Source organism: Nelumbo nucifera, chromosome 4 (assembly GCF_055504915.1).
Source record: "Nelumbo nucifera cultivar China Antique chromosome 4, China Antique-T2T, whole genome shotgun sequence".
NCBI lineage: Eukaryota > Viridiplantae > Streptophyta > Magnoliopsida > Proteales > Nelumbonaceae > Nelumbo > Nelumbo nucifera.
In genome coordinates, this window is record NC_142652.1 from 58,540,909 (window position 1) to 58,559,295 (window position 18,387).

General features: G+C 38.1%; 1 protein-coding gene across 1 annotated transcript; it reads right to left on the reverse strand.

Annotated features, from left to right (window-relative positions):
• Positions 1-1,226: 1,226 nt before the first annotated feature.
• On the reverse strand, positions 1,227-14,552 carry LOC104589563 (uncharacterized). Its single transcript, XM_010247912.3, has 2 exons — positions 13,978-14,552; positions 1,227-1,750 (listed from the first exon to the last, which is right to left on the reverse strand). The coding sequence occupies exons 1-2, from the start codon at positions 14,233-14,235 to the stop codon at positions 1,487-1,489; spliced, it is 522 nt and encodes a 173-aa protein (XP_010246214.1). The 5' UTR covers positions 14,236-14,552; the 3' UTR covers positions 1,227-1,486.
• Between the last annotated feature and the right edge of the window lie 3,835 nt (positions 14,553-18,387).

Consider the following 18,387-nt stretch of genomic DNA (forward strand, 5'->3'; position numbering starts at 1 on the left):
TTGTTATCGAACAATAGATTAATCAACTTCTTGTTAAAAGGGTGCAATTAATTTATAATAGGGATTAATCTCAACATACTGCTATGGCTGGGTCTAGACTCCAGAGTCCAGAGAGGTCTACCTCTGCCCACAGGGCCACAGGCCAGGTTTGGACTTCTTTAGAGAACTCCCACAGTCCCACCGCATCTAAAAAGGCTGCTTCGCATTTGAGAAGCTAACCCTCGTATTCCCATTATATGTGAAATAAAAGAAATTATTATTTTATTTTTGTGAAAAAAGATCATCATAAGAAATGATAGTAAATTGTTATTTATTCACTTGGCCTCAAAGGGTTATTTTAGCACAAAGTTCAAAGTATGGAAACACAAAGTGTATCGGAAAAATAATTTTAAGAAACATATCAAAACACAATTAGTAACCGTCGAAAAATGATGGAATAACTAAAATGTAAAAGAACAAAAAAAAAATACTAAAATGTAAATGTTAATTTTCAAAAAACCAATATAATTAATCTTAATATTTATTAGTATATAAATTTTAATAATTAATTCTAGCATTTACAAATAAATACTTGTCGCTCATTAAAAAAAGTGAAAAATTACTTAAAATTAAAAATACATAAGATCATAGCAAACAAATATCTGTGGCTCATTGGCGAACTTGTAATTATTAAGATCAAGTGACTAAGGTTCAAATATTACTATAACTAAAATTAGATACATTGTGATATTTTGAACCTAATTTGAACACCCGCATCTAAACAGGTCGGCATTCGATTTCAATTAGATTATTCTTTGCTAGTTTAATTAAATGTGTGTATATGGATTTGAAAGAAAGAATCATGTATATGTATGGTTGGGCTAAGGCTTCGATTAATGTTCAAAAGAATTAACTTCACCTGCCCTAAATACACCCTGGTGCCAACCCCAGTGGGCTATAGATAGAAAAAAAAAAAAAAAAAAAAAAAAAAAAAAAAAAAAAACATATATACATCTAGGCAGAATGCCAGATTGAGACATTTGGCTATGGCCCACTGAATTAAACACAGCAGATTGCTCACACCGGCTTCATTCAATGGAGCAGGAAGCAAGAAACATAGAATGTGAATGGACCCAATGGGTGGCACTGAAATCAGCCATTCAGGGTGCACCAAACGAGAACCAACTGACCCAACAAAGTTCAGTAATCAGTACGTGTTACTTTCCTAACACCCCGCGGACACCAGATTTAGTTGGGATATACTTTGCTAACAATTGGATGAGAAGACGGGCAAAAGTACAATCAGATTGTGTAACTAGATGTTCTCAATTAATTTAGGTCCCATTCTTACCTCCACATATCAGATGGACCACCCATGACATTGTGATAAATTAATAGATGGGTGTCATGTATACAAGCCATTCAACAGGACTGATGAATAAGAGATAAGATCTCCCCCCCCCCCCCCCCCAAAAAAAAAAAAAGACAAGGTAAACAAAACTGTGCCTCACTTTTCATCTTCACCACTATCTGAGTCATTGTCAGCTGAAGAGTCTTCTTTCTCTTGCTCTCCCCCACCCAATTTAGCTTTCTTCTCCTTCTTTCTTTGTTTCTTCTTTTGGCGTTTCAAGCGCTTCTTTGCAGTTCTCTCTTCTGCAACTTTCATTCTTTCTTCCCTTCTCATATTAAACTCAGCTAGTTCCTTCCTTTTCTGGTAGTCTACATCCATCCTAGCAAGCCGATCTTGCTCCTTCCGTCTCATTTGCCGATACTGTTGTAACAAGAATTTCAGATAAATGATATCCAGGAATAGTAATAAAGGAATCATAAGGAATCATAATAGAACTTTGGGTTCAAGAATAGGATTAATACTATTTGGTATAGCAAAATTACAAATGTGTCCATGGCAGATTTGCATACTATTTAAAGAATAACAGTTCACCCATCTAACACTCATACTAAATGAATGCAGAAGCAAATGGAAAAATTCAATACATGGTGCCCTCCTGAATTTATTAAAGCACAAATTTCCAACCAGGGCTCTAGAATCTGGTTTCAGAAGGGAAACTGTGAACCATATTTCAAGATTTCCTTCAAAATCCTGGAGGAAACCCAAGTACCATTAATAGAAAAGCTCACGAGGAATCTTCTGAAAGCAAAAATCTGAACATTCTGAAAGCACAGGCATCCAGAAAACACATTCAGAACATTTACCTGTGAATTTAATATACATGCAGGGAAGATACTTCTGATATTTTTCTATAAGGACAATATTTCTATGTGCAGACGGATGCCATGCTCTCAGAGTTCTGCTTTCATGAGTTCCAAGCCTGAAAAGCTCAATTCTTTTTCCTCTCCTATTTCTATTTAGCCTTTATTTCCTCTCTTCTAACTCTTCTATGCCTATCATTTTTTTCTCTACCTTAGACCAAAATAAAGGCCTTTCTATTTGTTGTAGATGAAATCAAAGAATGTTATGAGACTAGATAAATGCATGGTTTAAAATGCTGGCATATTTACAAATATACATGACATATTTTATATTTCCATTTCCATGAGTACTGATATGAAATATTACTAGAATCAATATATTCCCTAGTGAAAACTACCGATACTGCGTGGAGGAGTTCACAAGATGGTCAGGTTGGAAAAATCCTTCTAAAGCTCAGTTAGTTGGGTTGAAGTCTGTAAGCCTGTCAGATATAGTGGTTTGGGCACCAAAGGTAAAGCAATTCAATCTCTCCCTCCTTCAAGAATGGTTATGGAGGTTCTTTAGTGATCCAGACAGTCTTTGGAAGAAGATCATTGTGGGTAAGTATGGTGTTGAAAGCAATGGGTGGGAATGCAAATATTCTAGATATTACTTCTGGCTGCAGCCTTTGGAGAGGTATTTGCAAAGCCTATCCTCATTTCCTAAGAGGCATAAAACATAAGTTTGATGGAAGGGAGGCTGTAGCTAACAAGAGGAGTTCACAAGTTGGAGACTTATCTCATTCAACTAAAAACAGAGATGGTGATCTACGGCTGACACCAGATAGTGGCTTGAAGGATCTTTCAAATTGTCAGGAGGGGAATAGAGGTATCCAAGGGGATAATGATCTCATTCCAGGCGAGAGACAAAAGCAAGATGACAAATTGGTGCTTCGGCAGGGGAACCAGGAGGTTACAAAGGATATCCTGGGCGGTGGTACAAGTGCTGAGATGGCCAAGTCAAATACTCCTTCGAAGCCTTCCCATTTAATTAGAACTGAAGCTGGGGGGTATGGAGAGCCACCAAAAGGAACAGGGTACCGAAGCTTTTGTTACTAAAACTCCTATTGTATCTACATCTCAGTCTTTCACGGTAACCTCGGAAACTCTGTTGGTTTAGATTTTGATGTTAACCTGTGTTTTAATGGTCCTACAGATCCTTCAGCTCCCATCCTTGGCTATGATTTGCCCATGAATCTGTCGGCAGAAGGAGAGATGAGTAGAGGATTAGGAGGTGAAGTTGGTGAGAGAGAGACAACTGGTGAGAAAGGAGGGGTGGGTGTTTCTGAGGTTAGGGGTGAAAGGATGCAGAAGACTAAGGAGTAGTGACTAATAAGGAGTTGGGTACAGATGGGGAAGAAGAAATCACCAAAAGGAATCAATCCCAGGAAGGATCGAGAGATGAGGTTGGGAGGGTATTAGTTAAGGGGAAGAAAGAAAAGGAGACAGGAGAGAGTAAAAGAGGTCAAGAAGATCCGAGTGCAAGGGACCCGGTGGTGGACTTGGCTGATAAAATGGGGTTGAAAGTGGAAAAAATTAAAGAAGCAAATAAAGAAAAGGGGGGCAAGAGGAGAAGGAAGCTAAATGAAGTTGAAAAACTCATTAGTGATGTGGAAGGGGATAAGGAGTTCAGTGCTAGGGGAGGAAGAAGGAGAGGGGGCTTATAGGCTAGCTGAGGTCTGGGATTTGTCTTTGGTGTGATCATGAAGATTATTAGTTGGAATGTAAGGAGATTAGGAAGTGCAACAAAAAAAGGAATGATCAAAGAGTTATTGAGGAAGGAGAGACCAGATTTTGTTCTAATCCAAGAATCCAAAATTCAGGAAGTAGACAAGAAGTGGATAAGGAGCATGTGGGGAGAGAGGAATATTAATTGGAGCCTTGCTCCCTCTTGGGGTGAATCGAGGGGGCATTATAACTATGTGGAGAGAAGAAGCAGTTCAATGTTTGGAAGAATTAGTGGGCAGATTCTCAGTTTCTATCAAGTTGAAGGGTGTGCAAGATGGATTTGAATGGGTTCTCACAAATGTTTACGGGCCAAACTCAGAGAAAGGAATAAAATGTGGGAAGAGCTAGAGAATATTAGGGGACTTTGGGAAGGACCTTGGTGTCTAGGGGGAGATTTCAATGTAATAAGATTTGTGAGTAAGACAACCGGGGGTAGACAAAGAACTACATCAAGTATGAGAAAGTTCAATTATTTTATTGAAGCTTTTGAGCTGAGAGATATTCCCTTGGGGCAATCTTGTTATACTTGGCCAAACCTTCAAACAACCCCTATTCTATCCAAGCTTGATAGATTTTTAGTTTCACCCAATTGGGAAGAGTGACCAGGATTAGTTGGGAGAAATCTACCTAGAATCACCTCAGACCATTGGCCCATCTGTTTGTTTAGAAAATTAGTGATGGTAGCCCAACTCCATTTAGATTTGAAAATATGTGGCTTACTCACCCGGATTTTAAAGAGAAACTCAAGGTTTGGTGGAATAGCTTGGACCAATCTCCAATGTGAGAAGGCCAAAAGTTCCTAAAGAAACTCCAATTGTTGAAAAAGGAGATCAAGGAGTGGAATAAGGAGAAGTTTGGAAGATTGGAGGAGAAGAAAGCTGATTTGATTTCTCAGATAGAGGCAATTGATAGCAAAGAGGTAGAAGGAACTTTATATGAAGGTAATAAGGAATTAAAATGGTATCTGAAGAAAGAACTAGGGGAGACTTTATTGAGGGAGGAAATATGCTAGAAGCAAAAATCAAGAGAGAGATGGATCAAAGAAGGTGATGGGAACACAAAATTTTTCCATGCCATTGCAAATGGAAGGAAAAGGAAGAGAATGATTACTTCTTTATTGGTGGGGGAAAATGAGATCACAGACCAAGGTGAGATTGCTAAGAGCATTTTAGGTCTATTTATAGAAGACCCCTAGTTGAGAGGTGGAGGATTGAAGGCATAAATTAGGAGACATTGGGGGAGACTCAAGTCCAAGTTTTGGAAAAAAGTTTTGAAGAGGGAGAGATTAAGGAAGCGGTCTTTTCTATGAACAGATCAAAAACACCAGAACTCGATGGTTTCACAATGGCATTCTACCAAGACTGTTGGGACATAATTAAAGGATATCTACTCAGAGTGTTCAATGACTTCTATAGGAGAGGGGTGATAAGTCTGGGTATGAACTCTACATTTTTATCATTGATCCCAAAGAAGAACAATGCCAACCAGCCAGGGGATTTCAGACCAATAGGTCTAGTCACCAGTATTTACAAGGTGATAGCTAAGGTATTGCCGTTGAGGATTAAGAAAGTGATCCCCCCCCCACTTGTTTCTCAATCTCAAGGGGCCTTTGTACAGAATAGACAGATTATTGATCAAATCTTAATTGACAATGAATGTGGGGAGGCTCAAAAGAGATCAAAGAGGAAAGGAGTGGCTATCAAGTTGGATTTGGAAAAAGCCTATGATTTGGTGGATTGGAACTTCTTGATTGATATTATGAGGATGGCTTTGGAAATTTGTGGTGTAAATGGATTAAGGGCTGTTTACAAACTAATCACTACTCAATAATAGTTAATGGGACAATGTATGATTTCGAGAGCAAATTGTTTGCAGCTTTTCAAGGGTTGGTCAGTTGGGAAGGATAATGTTTTGGTCACTCACTTGCAGTTTGCAAATGATATTCTCATTTTTTGTGATGGAGAAAGTAGGGAGGGAGTGGAAAATCTCAGGCTGGTTTTGAAACTTTTTTTTTTTTTTTTATCAATAACTTTGAAAGAATTTCATTAATTAGAAAACTTTAGGATGACAACAAGTTGTGAAAGAAATCAGCTTAGTAAGCTGACCCAGGACAGAATTACAAATGTGCCCAAAACATGTGTTCTTTGAACCCCTTGCTTTGCTAAGTTATCTACCAAACTGTTGGCAGATCTCCTAACCCATCCCACCTGAATTGACATGTTTCTTGACATCCATTTAAATCTTTGGAAATCATTCTTCAACTGCCATGTCACCCCTTCCCCTTTCTGCAACCATTTTGTCACAGCTTTTGAGTCTTCCTCGATGATCAGTCTATTAATACCCAACTCTTTAGCCTTCTCAACCCTATATGCTGCAGCTAGAAACTCTACCCTTGCCACATCACTCTTCTAGGACCGGAGTACAGAGAAATAATGAGTCCATTTTCACCTTTAATGGTCCCCCCAATGCCTGAAGGGCCTGGGTTACCCACACAACTCCCATCAAAGTTCAGCTTCTTCCAATCATCTGTTAGAGGAGACCAAGCCTCAAAAAACTGTTGTCTTGTAGATGATGAGGCAGCAATAAGTCCCCAAACCCTAAAAAAGTCTTCAACCTTAAAAGCTAAAAGCAGCTTCAAGCTTTTTACCCAATGTGCCACCCTCGATGTTATTGTTTCAACTAAAGCTTCCTTGAAAGGATGTCTAACTTGAGGATTAATTGGTCAAAAGAGCTTATTGGTCGGAACCAACATTGAAGAGGATGAAGTGAGGTTTTTGGAAGATTCCCTAGGGTGTGAGAAAGGAGACTGGTCATTGAAATACTTGGGCTTACCTCTAGGAGACAACCCTAGATCTGCTAGTTTTTGGTCTTTGCCTCTCCGGTGGTGGAAAGGATTGAGAAACGCTTGGCAGAGTGGAAAAGGAATTATATCTCATTGGGGGGGGGTAACTCTAATCAAGTCTACCTTAGCAAATTTCCCAGTGTACTACATGTCAGTGTTTAAGATGCCACAAGGGATAGTGAGGAAAATTCATAAAATCCTGAGGGATTTTCTCTAGGAGCCAAGGAAAAAAAAAAGAATCATTTGGTTAGATGGGAAAAGGTGGTGAAATTGAAAGTGGAAGGGGGCTTGGGAATTGGTAATGTTAGGTTGAAGAATCAAGCTCTGCTTAGCAAATGGCTTTGGAGATTTCCAAATGAAAATGAGAAATTATGGCACAAAGTTGTTGCAAGCATTCATGGCATGTCAAGCAACGGATGGGATGTTGGATGTCTCCATAGGGCTACCTTGGCTGCTCCTTGGAAGGTCATCCATGATGTTCTTCCTACCTTCCTAAATCATATCAAGTACAACTTGTCTTTTGGTAGTAAAATCAGATTTTGGGAGGATGTGTGGATTGGGGATACTCCTCTGGGTGAGAGATTTCCTTCTCCTTGTGATCTGTCCAGGTTCAAGGGTAGGCCTATTTCAGATGTCCTAAGTGAACCTTCTCACCTTTCAAGGTTGAATTGGAACTTTGGCTTTAATAGGAACCTTAGAGAGTCTGAACTTCTTGCAATATCCGAAATGTTAGGTTTGCTGAATTCAGTGTTTTTGGGAGGTGGGTCAGATTCTAGGATTTGGGGTCCTAATTCTGATGGGTCGTTTTTGTTAGTGTCGAGTATGTAGGGGTATTTCTGTCTTTGTGCTTATGTTTAGGTGCTGATGTGTAAGTTTATGTTAGATCTAATGTCCCTAACTTAAGTAGGGGCACATGTAACTTTTCCACAATATTTTAGTAATATAAAACAAATCTGGACGAATGGAAGGGTTGACTTTTCTCTCATTCGAACCAGACCTTTTCCTCCTTGTCTTTCTTCTACTCTTCTCCTTTCTCTCTTTCTCTCTTCTCGCTTTTCCTTGACTGTTATCAGTCTAACAAGCAGGTCGAACTCTAATATGGTATCAGAGCTAAACTAAGCAAATTGGATCTACCCAGAATTTTGTTCTCTACGCACCAATCTAGGGTTTTCTCTTGCTTTCTTCGCCATCAGTTGGAGATAAGGGAAAGGGCTGAAAAGGAGTGGTCGCCCTCTTCCCTTGGAGGTTTCTATGCCTCTAGTTATGGTGTTCGTGGTCGGTTGCTGCAGTTTCTAAGAAGCCCTCCCCTAATCGATGAAGAGAAGAGGGTTGATTCGTGTGGTGCAGTGGGTGCCTTGTGTGGTCTGATTTTCGGGTGATCAAGAGGTTCTATGCATTTTCTTGGTGTGAATTAAATGATAAGTTTGTTTCAGACGGTATGCATTTTCTTGGTGTGAATTAAATGATAAGTTTGTTTCAGACGGTATGCATTTTCAGTGTGATTCGAAGGGGAAGTGTTCCTCAAACAGTGTGGTGAAGTTTCAGGTAGTCGTGAGGTAGGGTTTGTGGTGTAAAGAGTGCAGTTTACAGCAATAGTAAGTGCTGAAATCAGTGTGTAGTGTGGTCTAGTGTGCTGAATTCAGCAATACCAGAATTCAGCAATGGGAGACAACAGTGATAGCAAGACTAGTGTGATGGTTCCTACTGACTACCTGAATGTTCAAATGACCTCCATTAAAATGAATGGAGAAAATTATGTACATTGGGCTAAATCTATAGAAGTCTTTCTTAAGGCAAAGAAGAAGGTGAAACACATAAGGGACGAAAAACCCTCCACCGATTCTCATGAGTATGATGATTGGGAGCAAGCAGATGCACAGATTATCACATGGTTATGGAATAGTATGGAACCCAAGATTAGTGTAAATTTCATGTTTCTTGATACTACCAAAGAAGTGTGGGACCATGATAAGAAGCTGTATTCGGCCAAGACAATACAACCAGAGTATATCAGTTGTATCAGGAATACTTTAATCTACAACAGGGTAATTGGAGTCTTGAGGAGTACTATGCTAGTATGAGAAACATTCGTAATGAATTGAATGTTATCACCCCCTCACTTCTGATGTGAAAATTCAGCAACAACAGAGCGAACTTGATGTGACTCGATTTTTGGTAGGGCTGAAATCTGAGTATGAACCAGTGTGGGCTCAGATACTAGGAGGGTCAACTCTCTCTTCCTTAGAAGAGGTGTTTGCTCGACTTAGGAGGATTTCCATTGGATCTACCAAGAACCCTAATGTTTCTAATAGATCAACCTTTGCAGTATCCAGAGGCCGTGGTGCTAGAGGTAGAGCTCGGGGAGCTCAGCCTAGCCGTGGTGGCGATAGTGGACCGGCATATGGCCTAAGTGGTGGTAGTGGACCTACACATAACCGTGGTGGTGGTCGTACTAAAGGTCGAGATTCAGGGGGAGACCGTGGCAGAGGACGTAGTTCGGGTCCGAGGAGGTGTACACATTGTGGTATGGATGGACATACCATTAATTATTGCTATGACTTGCATGGTCCACCCTCAACTTGGGCCAACCATGCCATGACTAGTGACAGTAGCTTCAGACAGGAGAGTCATTCAGCTGATCAAATACCTTCTACATCCACAGATGTTACTGGGAAGGAGATGATGAGTATTCCCCGTGATGAGTATGAGAGGTTTGTTCAGGCCAAATCTCAGCAGAACACGGCCACTCTCACACACTCAGGTATGGCTTGTCTGGCATCCACACCCAATCCCTGGATTATTGATTCTGGAGCCTCCGATCACATGACTGGAACTCCAGGTGTGTTTTCGTCCCTCTCTCATTGCCCAACATCACAATCTGTTACCCTTGCTAATGGTTCCACATCTTCCATTTGTGGTGTTGGTAATGTTAACATGGACCCTGTATCCTTATCCTCAGTTTTGTATGTCTCTAAATTTCCTTTTAATCTTATGTCAGTTAATAAGTTGACCAAGTCTCTTAATTGCTCCATTACCTTTTACCCCTCTTCGTGTGTTTTTTAGGATCCCAAGATGGGGATGAAGATTGGTGGAGGGCATGAAGCTGATGGATTGTATTATCTTGATGGTGGTGGAAATACGTCAACAGCTCTCCAATCGTCTCTTTCTCCTCTCCAGTGGCTCTATTGATTTGGTCATCCTTCACTGAAAGTTTTAAAGTCTTTGGTTCCTTCATTAAGTCATCTGTCTGTTTTGGATTGTGATTCGTGTTAGTTAGGGAAACATCATCGTGTTCCCTTTAGTCCTAGAGTTGATAACCGTATGTCGAGTCCTTTTTCTTTAGTTCATTCAGATGTTTGGGGTACTTATAAAGTAATGTCATACAATGGATATAAATATTTTGTCATTTTGGTTGATGATTATTCAATGATGACATGACTCTATTAATTATCAAAAAAAAATGGATGACATGGCTTTATTTAATGAAAGAAATGAGTGAACTGTTTACCATTTTCCAAAAATTTTATGCTGAAATTCGCAACCAATTTAGTGTTCACATTAAAATTTTCCGTTCCGATAATGGTCATGAATATCTCTCTTCATCATTTCAAGAATACCTAGACCAACATGATATTATCCATCAGACTTCCTGTACCTACATCCCACAACAAAACAGGGTGGCTAACAAAAAGAATCGTCATCTTTTGGAAACAGTTCGATCCCTCATGAATCACATGAATGTTCCTAAATCTTTTTGGAGTAATGCAGTGCTTACTTCTTGCTTCTTGATTAACCGGATGCCCACGTCTATCCTTGATGGTCATTGTCCATTCACCACATTGTTTCCTACTTTGTCTCTGTTTCCTCTTTCTCCTCGGGTTTTTGGGTGTGTTTGCTTCATTCATAATCTAGGGCCAGGAAAGGACAAGTTAGATGCACAATCTACTAACTGCATCTTCCTTGGCTATTCCCGAACACAGAAAGGGTATAAGTGTTATCATCCTAACTCTCGACGTTCCTTTGTGTGTGCTAATATTACCTTCTTTGAGCCTACTCCATTTTTCTTGGGGTCCGGTGATGTTTCTTCCTCTTCATCACCTTCTCCCCTTCCTCTTCCAGTTGTGGATTTTGTTCCTCTTGTTCCAGTTGTGACCAAGTCCTTGCCTCTGGTGCCACCACCTGTTGAACGACCACCCATCCATCACGTGCATATACATCACCTACATGTACCGGCTCCTCCTCCAGCTCCATCATCGTCGACAGATCCGACAGTTATTTCCACACCAACCCCAACCCCAATATTCGATCTTGATCTTCCATTGCCTTGTGGAAAGGTAAACGCAATTGTACCCTTCATCCTATTTCTAATTATGTTTCACTGACTCACATTTCCGCTTCCCATCGCTAGTTTATCTCTTTGTTATCCTCTGTTGTTATCTCTAAGGATGTCCAGGAAGCCCTTGCCTCTCCTGGATGGTGTCGTGCGATGGAAGAAGAACTCTCAACTCTGGCCCATAATCATACATGGGAACTCACCACTCTTCCTCCTGGTAAGCAGGTTGTTGGTTGTAAGTGGGTTTATACGGTTAAGTACTTACTTGATGGTAGTGTAGAGCGGTTGAAAGCTAGACTGGTTGCCAAAGGGTATTCCCAAACATATGGTATTGATTACACGGAGACTTTCTCCCCGGTTGCTAAGATTGGTTCAGTCCATGTTGTGGTTTCTCTTGCTGCGATGTATGATTGGCTCCTCTATCAGCTTGATATCAAGAATGCCTTCTTGCATGGTGATATGCTCGAGGAGGTCTATATGGAGCAACCACCGGGGTTTGTTGCTCAGGGGGAGGATGGTAAGGTGTGCCGACTACTGAAGGCCATTTATAGGCTTAAACAGTCTCCTCGAGCATGGTTTGACAGATTTTGTGAGGTGGTAAAGAAGTTTGGTATGAAACAGTGCCAAGTTGACCATTCAGTCTTCAGCCATGACTCTCACGCAGGGAAGATCCTATTGATGGTGTATATAGATGATATTGTCATCACCGGAAATGATAAAATGGGCATTGACAAGTTGAAGACTTTTCTGCAGGAACATTTTCAAACAAATGACCTTGGTAAATTGAAGTATTTCTTGGGGATATAAGTAGCAAGGTCTAAGCATGGTATTAACTTGTGTCAGAGGAAATATGTTCTTGATTTGCTTGAAGAAACAGGTTTGTTAGGTGCTAAACCAATTGAAACACCTATGGAAACAAGCATTAAGCTGAGCAGTGATATGGGTGAAGTGTTTGAAGACCCTGGTAGATATCGGTGGCTGGTAGGTAAACTGAACTACCTAACCATCACTCGGCCAAACATTTCATTCGCAGTTAGTGTGGTGAGTCAGTTCATGCAGAAACCTCTGGTTCCACATTGGGATGTGGTTCTAAGAATTGTGAGGTATTTAAAGGGGGCTCTTGGTCGTGGTTTGATATACAAAAGTGGTGAAAAACTTGAAATAGAAGGATATACTGATGTTGATTGGGTCGGTTCTATATCTAATAGGAGATCTACCATAGGCTATTGCACTTTTCTTGGGGGTAATCTGGTGATATGGAAAAGCAAGAAGCAGACATTTGTGACAAGAAGCAGTGCAGAGGCAGAATATAGAGCTATGGCACATACTACTTGTGAATTAGTGTGGCTAAGGAACCTTCTACAAGAGATGGGATACACTGTTGATAATCCGATGAAACTCTACTGTGACAATTAGGTTGCAGTTCATATTTCCTCTAATCTGGTGTTTCATGAGAGAACCAAGCACATAGAGGTTGACTGTCACTTTGTTAGAGAGAAGGTGTTGAGTGGAGTGATAGACACTGCATATGTCAATACAGGGAACCGGTGGGCAGATTTGTTTATTAAATGATTGAGTCGGGGTAGAGTGGACTACATATGTAACAAGCTGGAATTATATGATATATACTCTCCAGCTTGAGGGGGAGTGTTAGTATCGAGTATGTAGGGGTATTTCTATCTTTGTGCTTATGTTTAGGTGTTGATGTGTAAGTTTATGTTAGATCTAATGTCCCTAACTTAAGTAGGGGCACATGTGACTTTTCCACAATATTTTAGTAATTTAAAACAAATCTGGCCGAATTTGAGGGTTGACTTTTCTCTCATTCGAACCAGACCTTTTCCTCCTTGTCTTCTCTTCTACTCTTCTCTTTTCTCTCTTTCTCTCTTTCTCTCTTTCTCTCTTTCTCTCTTTCTCTCTTCTCGCTTTTCCTTGACTGTTATCAGTCTAACAGGCAGGCCGAACTCTAATAGTTTTCTTGTAAATCCCTTCTAGAATCGTTGATTGCCACTCCCTCTTCTCATCATTTCCCTGTCAAAGAAATTTGGTGCCCTCCCACTCTCCCTAAAACCAGTGCTTTTTGTTGGGAAGTATTTTATGGTTGTATTAATACCTTTGATGTACTTCAAAGGAAAAGACCATATTGGTGCTTGTCCCCCAACGTGCGTCCTATGTAAGTTGAGTGGTGAGACTGCTTTCCACCTTCTAATATCTTGTCCTAGAATTGATTTACTTCCCTTTTTGGATGCAGGTGATCTTCTCCTGACAGATTGGAAGGTTTATTCAGCCCTAATGGTATTAGTGGCATGAAGAGGAGGGGTAGGATTCTATGGAGGTGTAGTCAGGTGACTTTGGAAGACAACCACTAACAGGGAGACTTCTGTTAACATTCCACCATTCTGTTAACATTCAAATGCCAGGAAAAACTAAATGAAATGACACTATTTCAGGTGACTGGAAAACCTACCTATCTAATACTCTTAATTTTTTCTTCGCATAACTAAGTTCCCTTGTATGTCATTGAGGTTGGGTTTTTACTTTTAGTGTTTCTTAAATTGTCTTCGTTCAGTTCTCCCATGCCCCTATAAAGAGCAACAACTGCTTAGCAGTGGATGGACAAAGGTTTAAACATTTTCTCATACTAACATCCCCTATCCTACTAAAATAACAAGAACAGATGATAAACCATAAAAGATAAAAAGAGAGCATACCAAAAAGGTCGGAATTGAATAACTTTAACCAAACAACTCGCCCATAAAACGAGAATAGAAATTTCAACCAGAGAAAGAAAAGGAAAGGGAATTTTGAGCTGCAGGTTTGGGGGCACCGAAAAGTCATGCACTACCTGATGGAAGTCACCGGAGCCGGAACCAGCGGAGCTACCGGAGGTGTTGCTGACACGAACGGGTACGTGATCGATGATCCTGCGAAGCTTAACCTCCAAGTCTTCTTCTTCATCTTTTGGGACAGGCTTAGTGTACTCGACAATAGCGTTCGACCCCGAGGCCGGTGGGAGTGGAGGAAGAGCAGCTTTTGGTTTCTCAGGCACCGCAACAACCTGCAACTCCCCCTCCATTACTCCTTTTGATCCAACAGATGACATTTTCCGAGAGAACCCTAATTCTTGACTGAACTCAGGTCAGGCTCTCTCCTAGGGTAGATAGGTCATCTCATCACTCAATCACCCCCCCTTTTCATTCGCCGGCGGCTAGATGACATATTCATAAAGAACCCTAATTCTCGAATGGATGTTTCACACCCTACACGACCTCAGCTCTGTCTTCCTCTCTCACTCGGCATCGGTAGCCAGACTAGCCAATTCAGTTAAACTAGAAGTCTATAACTAGCGGAGGAAAGCAGAGGGAACGAAATGCGAACTATGATTGATCCAGCATCAATCCACTGGCCGATTGTAGTCGAGACATGTAGGGGTGTGAAAATCGAAAAATCGAACCGAACCGATAAAGTCGAATAGAAAATACGGTTAATCGAACCGATCGATTCGATTTCGGTTCGGTATTTTTGAAAAACGAAAGGACTAGTTCCGTTTTCAGTTAATCTACAAAGAAAATGAGTGGTTAACCGATCCGACATATATTTTTAATATATATAATATATTTTCTATATATTATTATATTTATTGTATATATAAATATATATATATATATTATATATCATTTATTATTTATAATATAATATTATATATATTTATATAATATATATTATAAATATAAAAAAATGAATAGTTGAACCCGCCAAAAACCGAAATTGACAAATCGGTTAACCGGTGGTACCGGTTCAGTTTACAAAAACTGTCCATGGCTTGGTTAACCAAACCGTGGACACCTATTGAAGGGTGTCAATTAGACTGGATTTGGTCCAATCTGATCCATTCCAATGTGAATCTATTACAAATGGACCAGGTCCAATCCAATCCAATAAAATATTTTGGACCATTTTAGACCGATCCAATTCAATGTTCAGACCATCCATCTGTTCAAATTAATTTTAATTTAGATTAGTTTCAACCCAAACCTCGTCCATTGACACCTATATTCTTATCTTATATCAATAAACCAAATATTGTCTTAATCCAACCAAATCCAATATAAATTTATTATAGATGAACCCAAGTCCAATCCAATCTAATAAATATTTTGGATTGGATTAGTCCAATCCAATATGTCTTGTTGATCCATCCAATCCATCCAAATTGATTTTGGACTGGACGGGTTCAATCCAAAACCGGGTCCATTGACTCCATCGCCGCCTTCACCAAAGCTTGGTGGGGATGGGGGATATCTAATATATACATATACATAAATGAAGGTTTTCAGGCCAAAACCCCCTCCCAATCAGACACGTGGCATCCCGTTTTTATAGGAAATAGAATTTCAATTCAACTGCCCACTTTCCCATTTTTATAGGAAATGGAATTCAAATTCAACTATACACATTTTGTGGAAATAGTAATTCAATTCATTCGTGGGTAAGCACACGTTGCTTACTTTTAGGAAAACAAAAAAGTAAGCACACGTTGCTTTCTTTGTAAATCAATAATTACCTTAATTCAATTAACTTAACTGAATTAATTAATTCATTTACGCAAGTAACAAATTGATAAGAGAAATACAAAATTGTTCAATTATTAATAAGCATTATTAAATAATTCAAAACATTTATTATGTGAACAAAACATTATTAAATAATTAATAAATTGAGAAAAGTACTATAATATGATTAAACAAATATAATTGATTATTCACTATAGAATGGATAGTTAAATAATAAAATGATTAAGTAATTTACTAATTAAGAATTAAATTAAGAAGAAAAAATATTGAATAATTTAATTGATTCAAATTGCAATTAAAATTGACTAATTCAATAAGAAAATAACTGAACAATTAATAAAATGTTTAAAAAGTAAAAAAACAATAAAAGGAAAATTATTAAATAATTAAATATGATTAATTAAAAAATGATTAAATAGCAAAGGTCAAATCCAACAATCCATGCATCCGATGTGTAATACATTCTTTAAATGTTAGCAATATTAATTAACAGTATTTAATATAGCAGATTATATTTTAAAACTTTACCTTGTAAATAATATTTAAATTATTTATTATTGGTATCTATTAACACTATTAAGGACCATGTTTGTAATTTTTATTTCCAATGTTTCAAAAATGTTCTAATAATTAACAGTAATTACCAATAATAGTAATTAACGATAATATTTATTGACAAAATTTATCAAAATTATATTGATTAACATTATTTATTATGGTATTCATATATTTTACTTACGAATTTAATACTATTAAAAATAATTTTAGTAGTATTTATTACAAAATTAATTTTTATTTATTTTCGGTATTATTACAGTATTTTCAGTAGATATTTATTTTCAGTATTAATTTTAATTGTATTTATCTATGGTTATTTTTAAATTAGTTTGAGTGATTTACTTATAAATAATTTCTTTAAATGTTAGAAATATTAACAGTAACGGTATTAAATAAGAATTATTAGTATAGATTAACAATATTTATCAAACTTACATTTATTAAAAGGTAAATTTATTAATGGTCTTTATTAAAAATAATAATTTTGAGAATATAACAGTATTAATAGTCTTTATTTTCAGTATATAACAGTATTTATTTACCATTAGTATTTTCATTATTTTTTGTATTTTCAGTATTTTTAGTATATAATGGTATTTTCAATATTTTAATAAATTTATTAGCAGTATTTATTAGGGTATTAATTTAATAATATGGATTTGATCATACACCAACCCATATCCAGTCCATTTTGAAAATTAAGCCATGTCCGATTAGTTGAATGGACTAGATCGAATATTATAACCCAACCCGTACCCTGAAGCATCAATCGTCATCTTTGCCCAAATTACGTCTGCAGGCATGTGACCATACAATACTGCAGCTAGGAAAGAGTTTATTCGGTTCCCCCATTCAGACACGTGGTCATACAATATTACAGCTAGGAGAGAGTTTATTCAGTTAGTAGGTCATGCACCCATATTTCAGCAAACCAAATCTCCTCATTTGAATGTAGTCAGTTGGAAGGCCATGTATCTAAATTGCTGGAAGAGGAGAGGTTATGGGGTTAATAGGCCAAGTTCCAACGCTGTAATTTCCCCTTCAAACACATGGTGTTCCATTTTTGTAGAAAAGTGATTTCAATTTGCAAAGCTAACTTGGATTATAGAAGTTAGGGCCTATTCATTTATTCTGAAATCTAACATCTGAAAGTGTAATAATTATATTAAGAGGTATATCGGTATTGGTGAACTTTTCTTTCCTCTAAACTTTAAATGCAAAGAATATTCTAAATTTTGAATTTTGAATTCTGAAAATTATCAAATATCCATTTTGACCCCATATATGAGAGTTTTCGTTTATCTTTTTGGGGGTATCATTGGAAAACAAAAAGTTGTATGATTGCACTTTAAGAGATAAGAGGAAACAAACAACCATTTTTCTCTTAAAGTTAAAAGACTCCTCTTAAGATATAAGAGTTAAGAGGAAATGAACATGCCCTTAGTGCAATTTAGTATGTGCACGTTCCTTATTTTCAAGAAAAAAAAAACAAATATTACATATCATGCCACTTTGAAAATATTTCTTCCACCAACGCACCCCCCATCCAAACTACGTACATTCTCAGTCAATTTGTAGGGATGAATCACTTGTAAAATTTTTGAGAGCTTACAAGAAGTTCATTCATTGGAGGATATCTTTGGACACTTGGAACTTCAACCAATTACTTTATTTCCGGTTAGTTTATCATTATTGCAAACATGTTTCAATGATGTGTTTCTGCTATTGCATACTTGTTTTAGTTTTGTGTTTGACAATATTTTATGATGGTGAAGTCTACTTGTCTCAGGAACTATTTTTCCGTGCTTCACACACAATAAATCATTGTTAGCCTGAGAAGACATTTTCGCATGAGAAGAAAATAAGGTGTTCTTTAGTTACTACTAGCGACAAAAGGTAGTTTTTTTTACTTTAGATGAGATCTCCGACCACAGGTGATCACTTATGGGTGGCCGCCAATGGCCAGGAGGGTCATAGGAATGTGAAATGGGCTGGTCTTGTTTATTGTTACTACATACAATCACCTTAGAAAATAGTTTCATCTGAGAAGAAAACGGGGTGTTCAATACTTCAATATTTAGTAGCGGTGACCACCAGCTGTTTTTTATTTTTAATTTAGATGA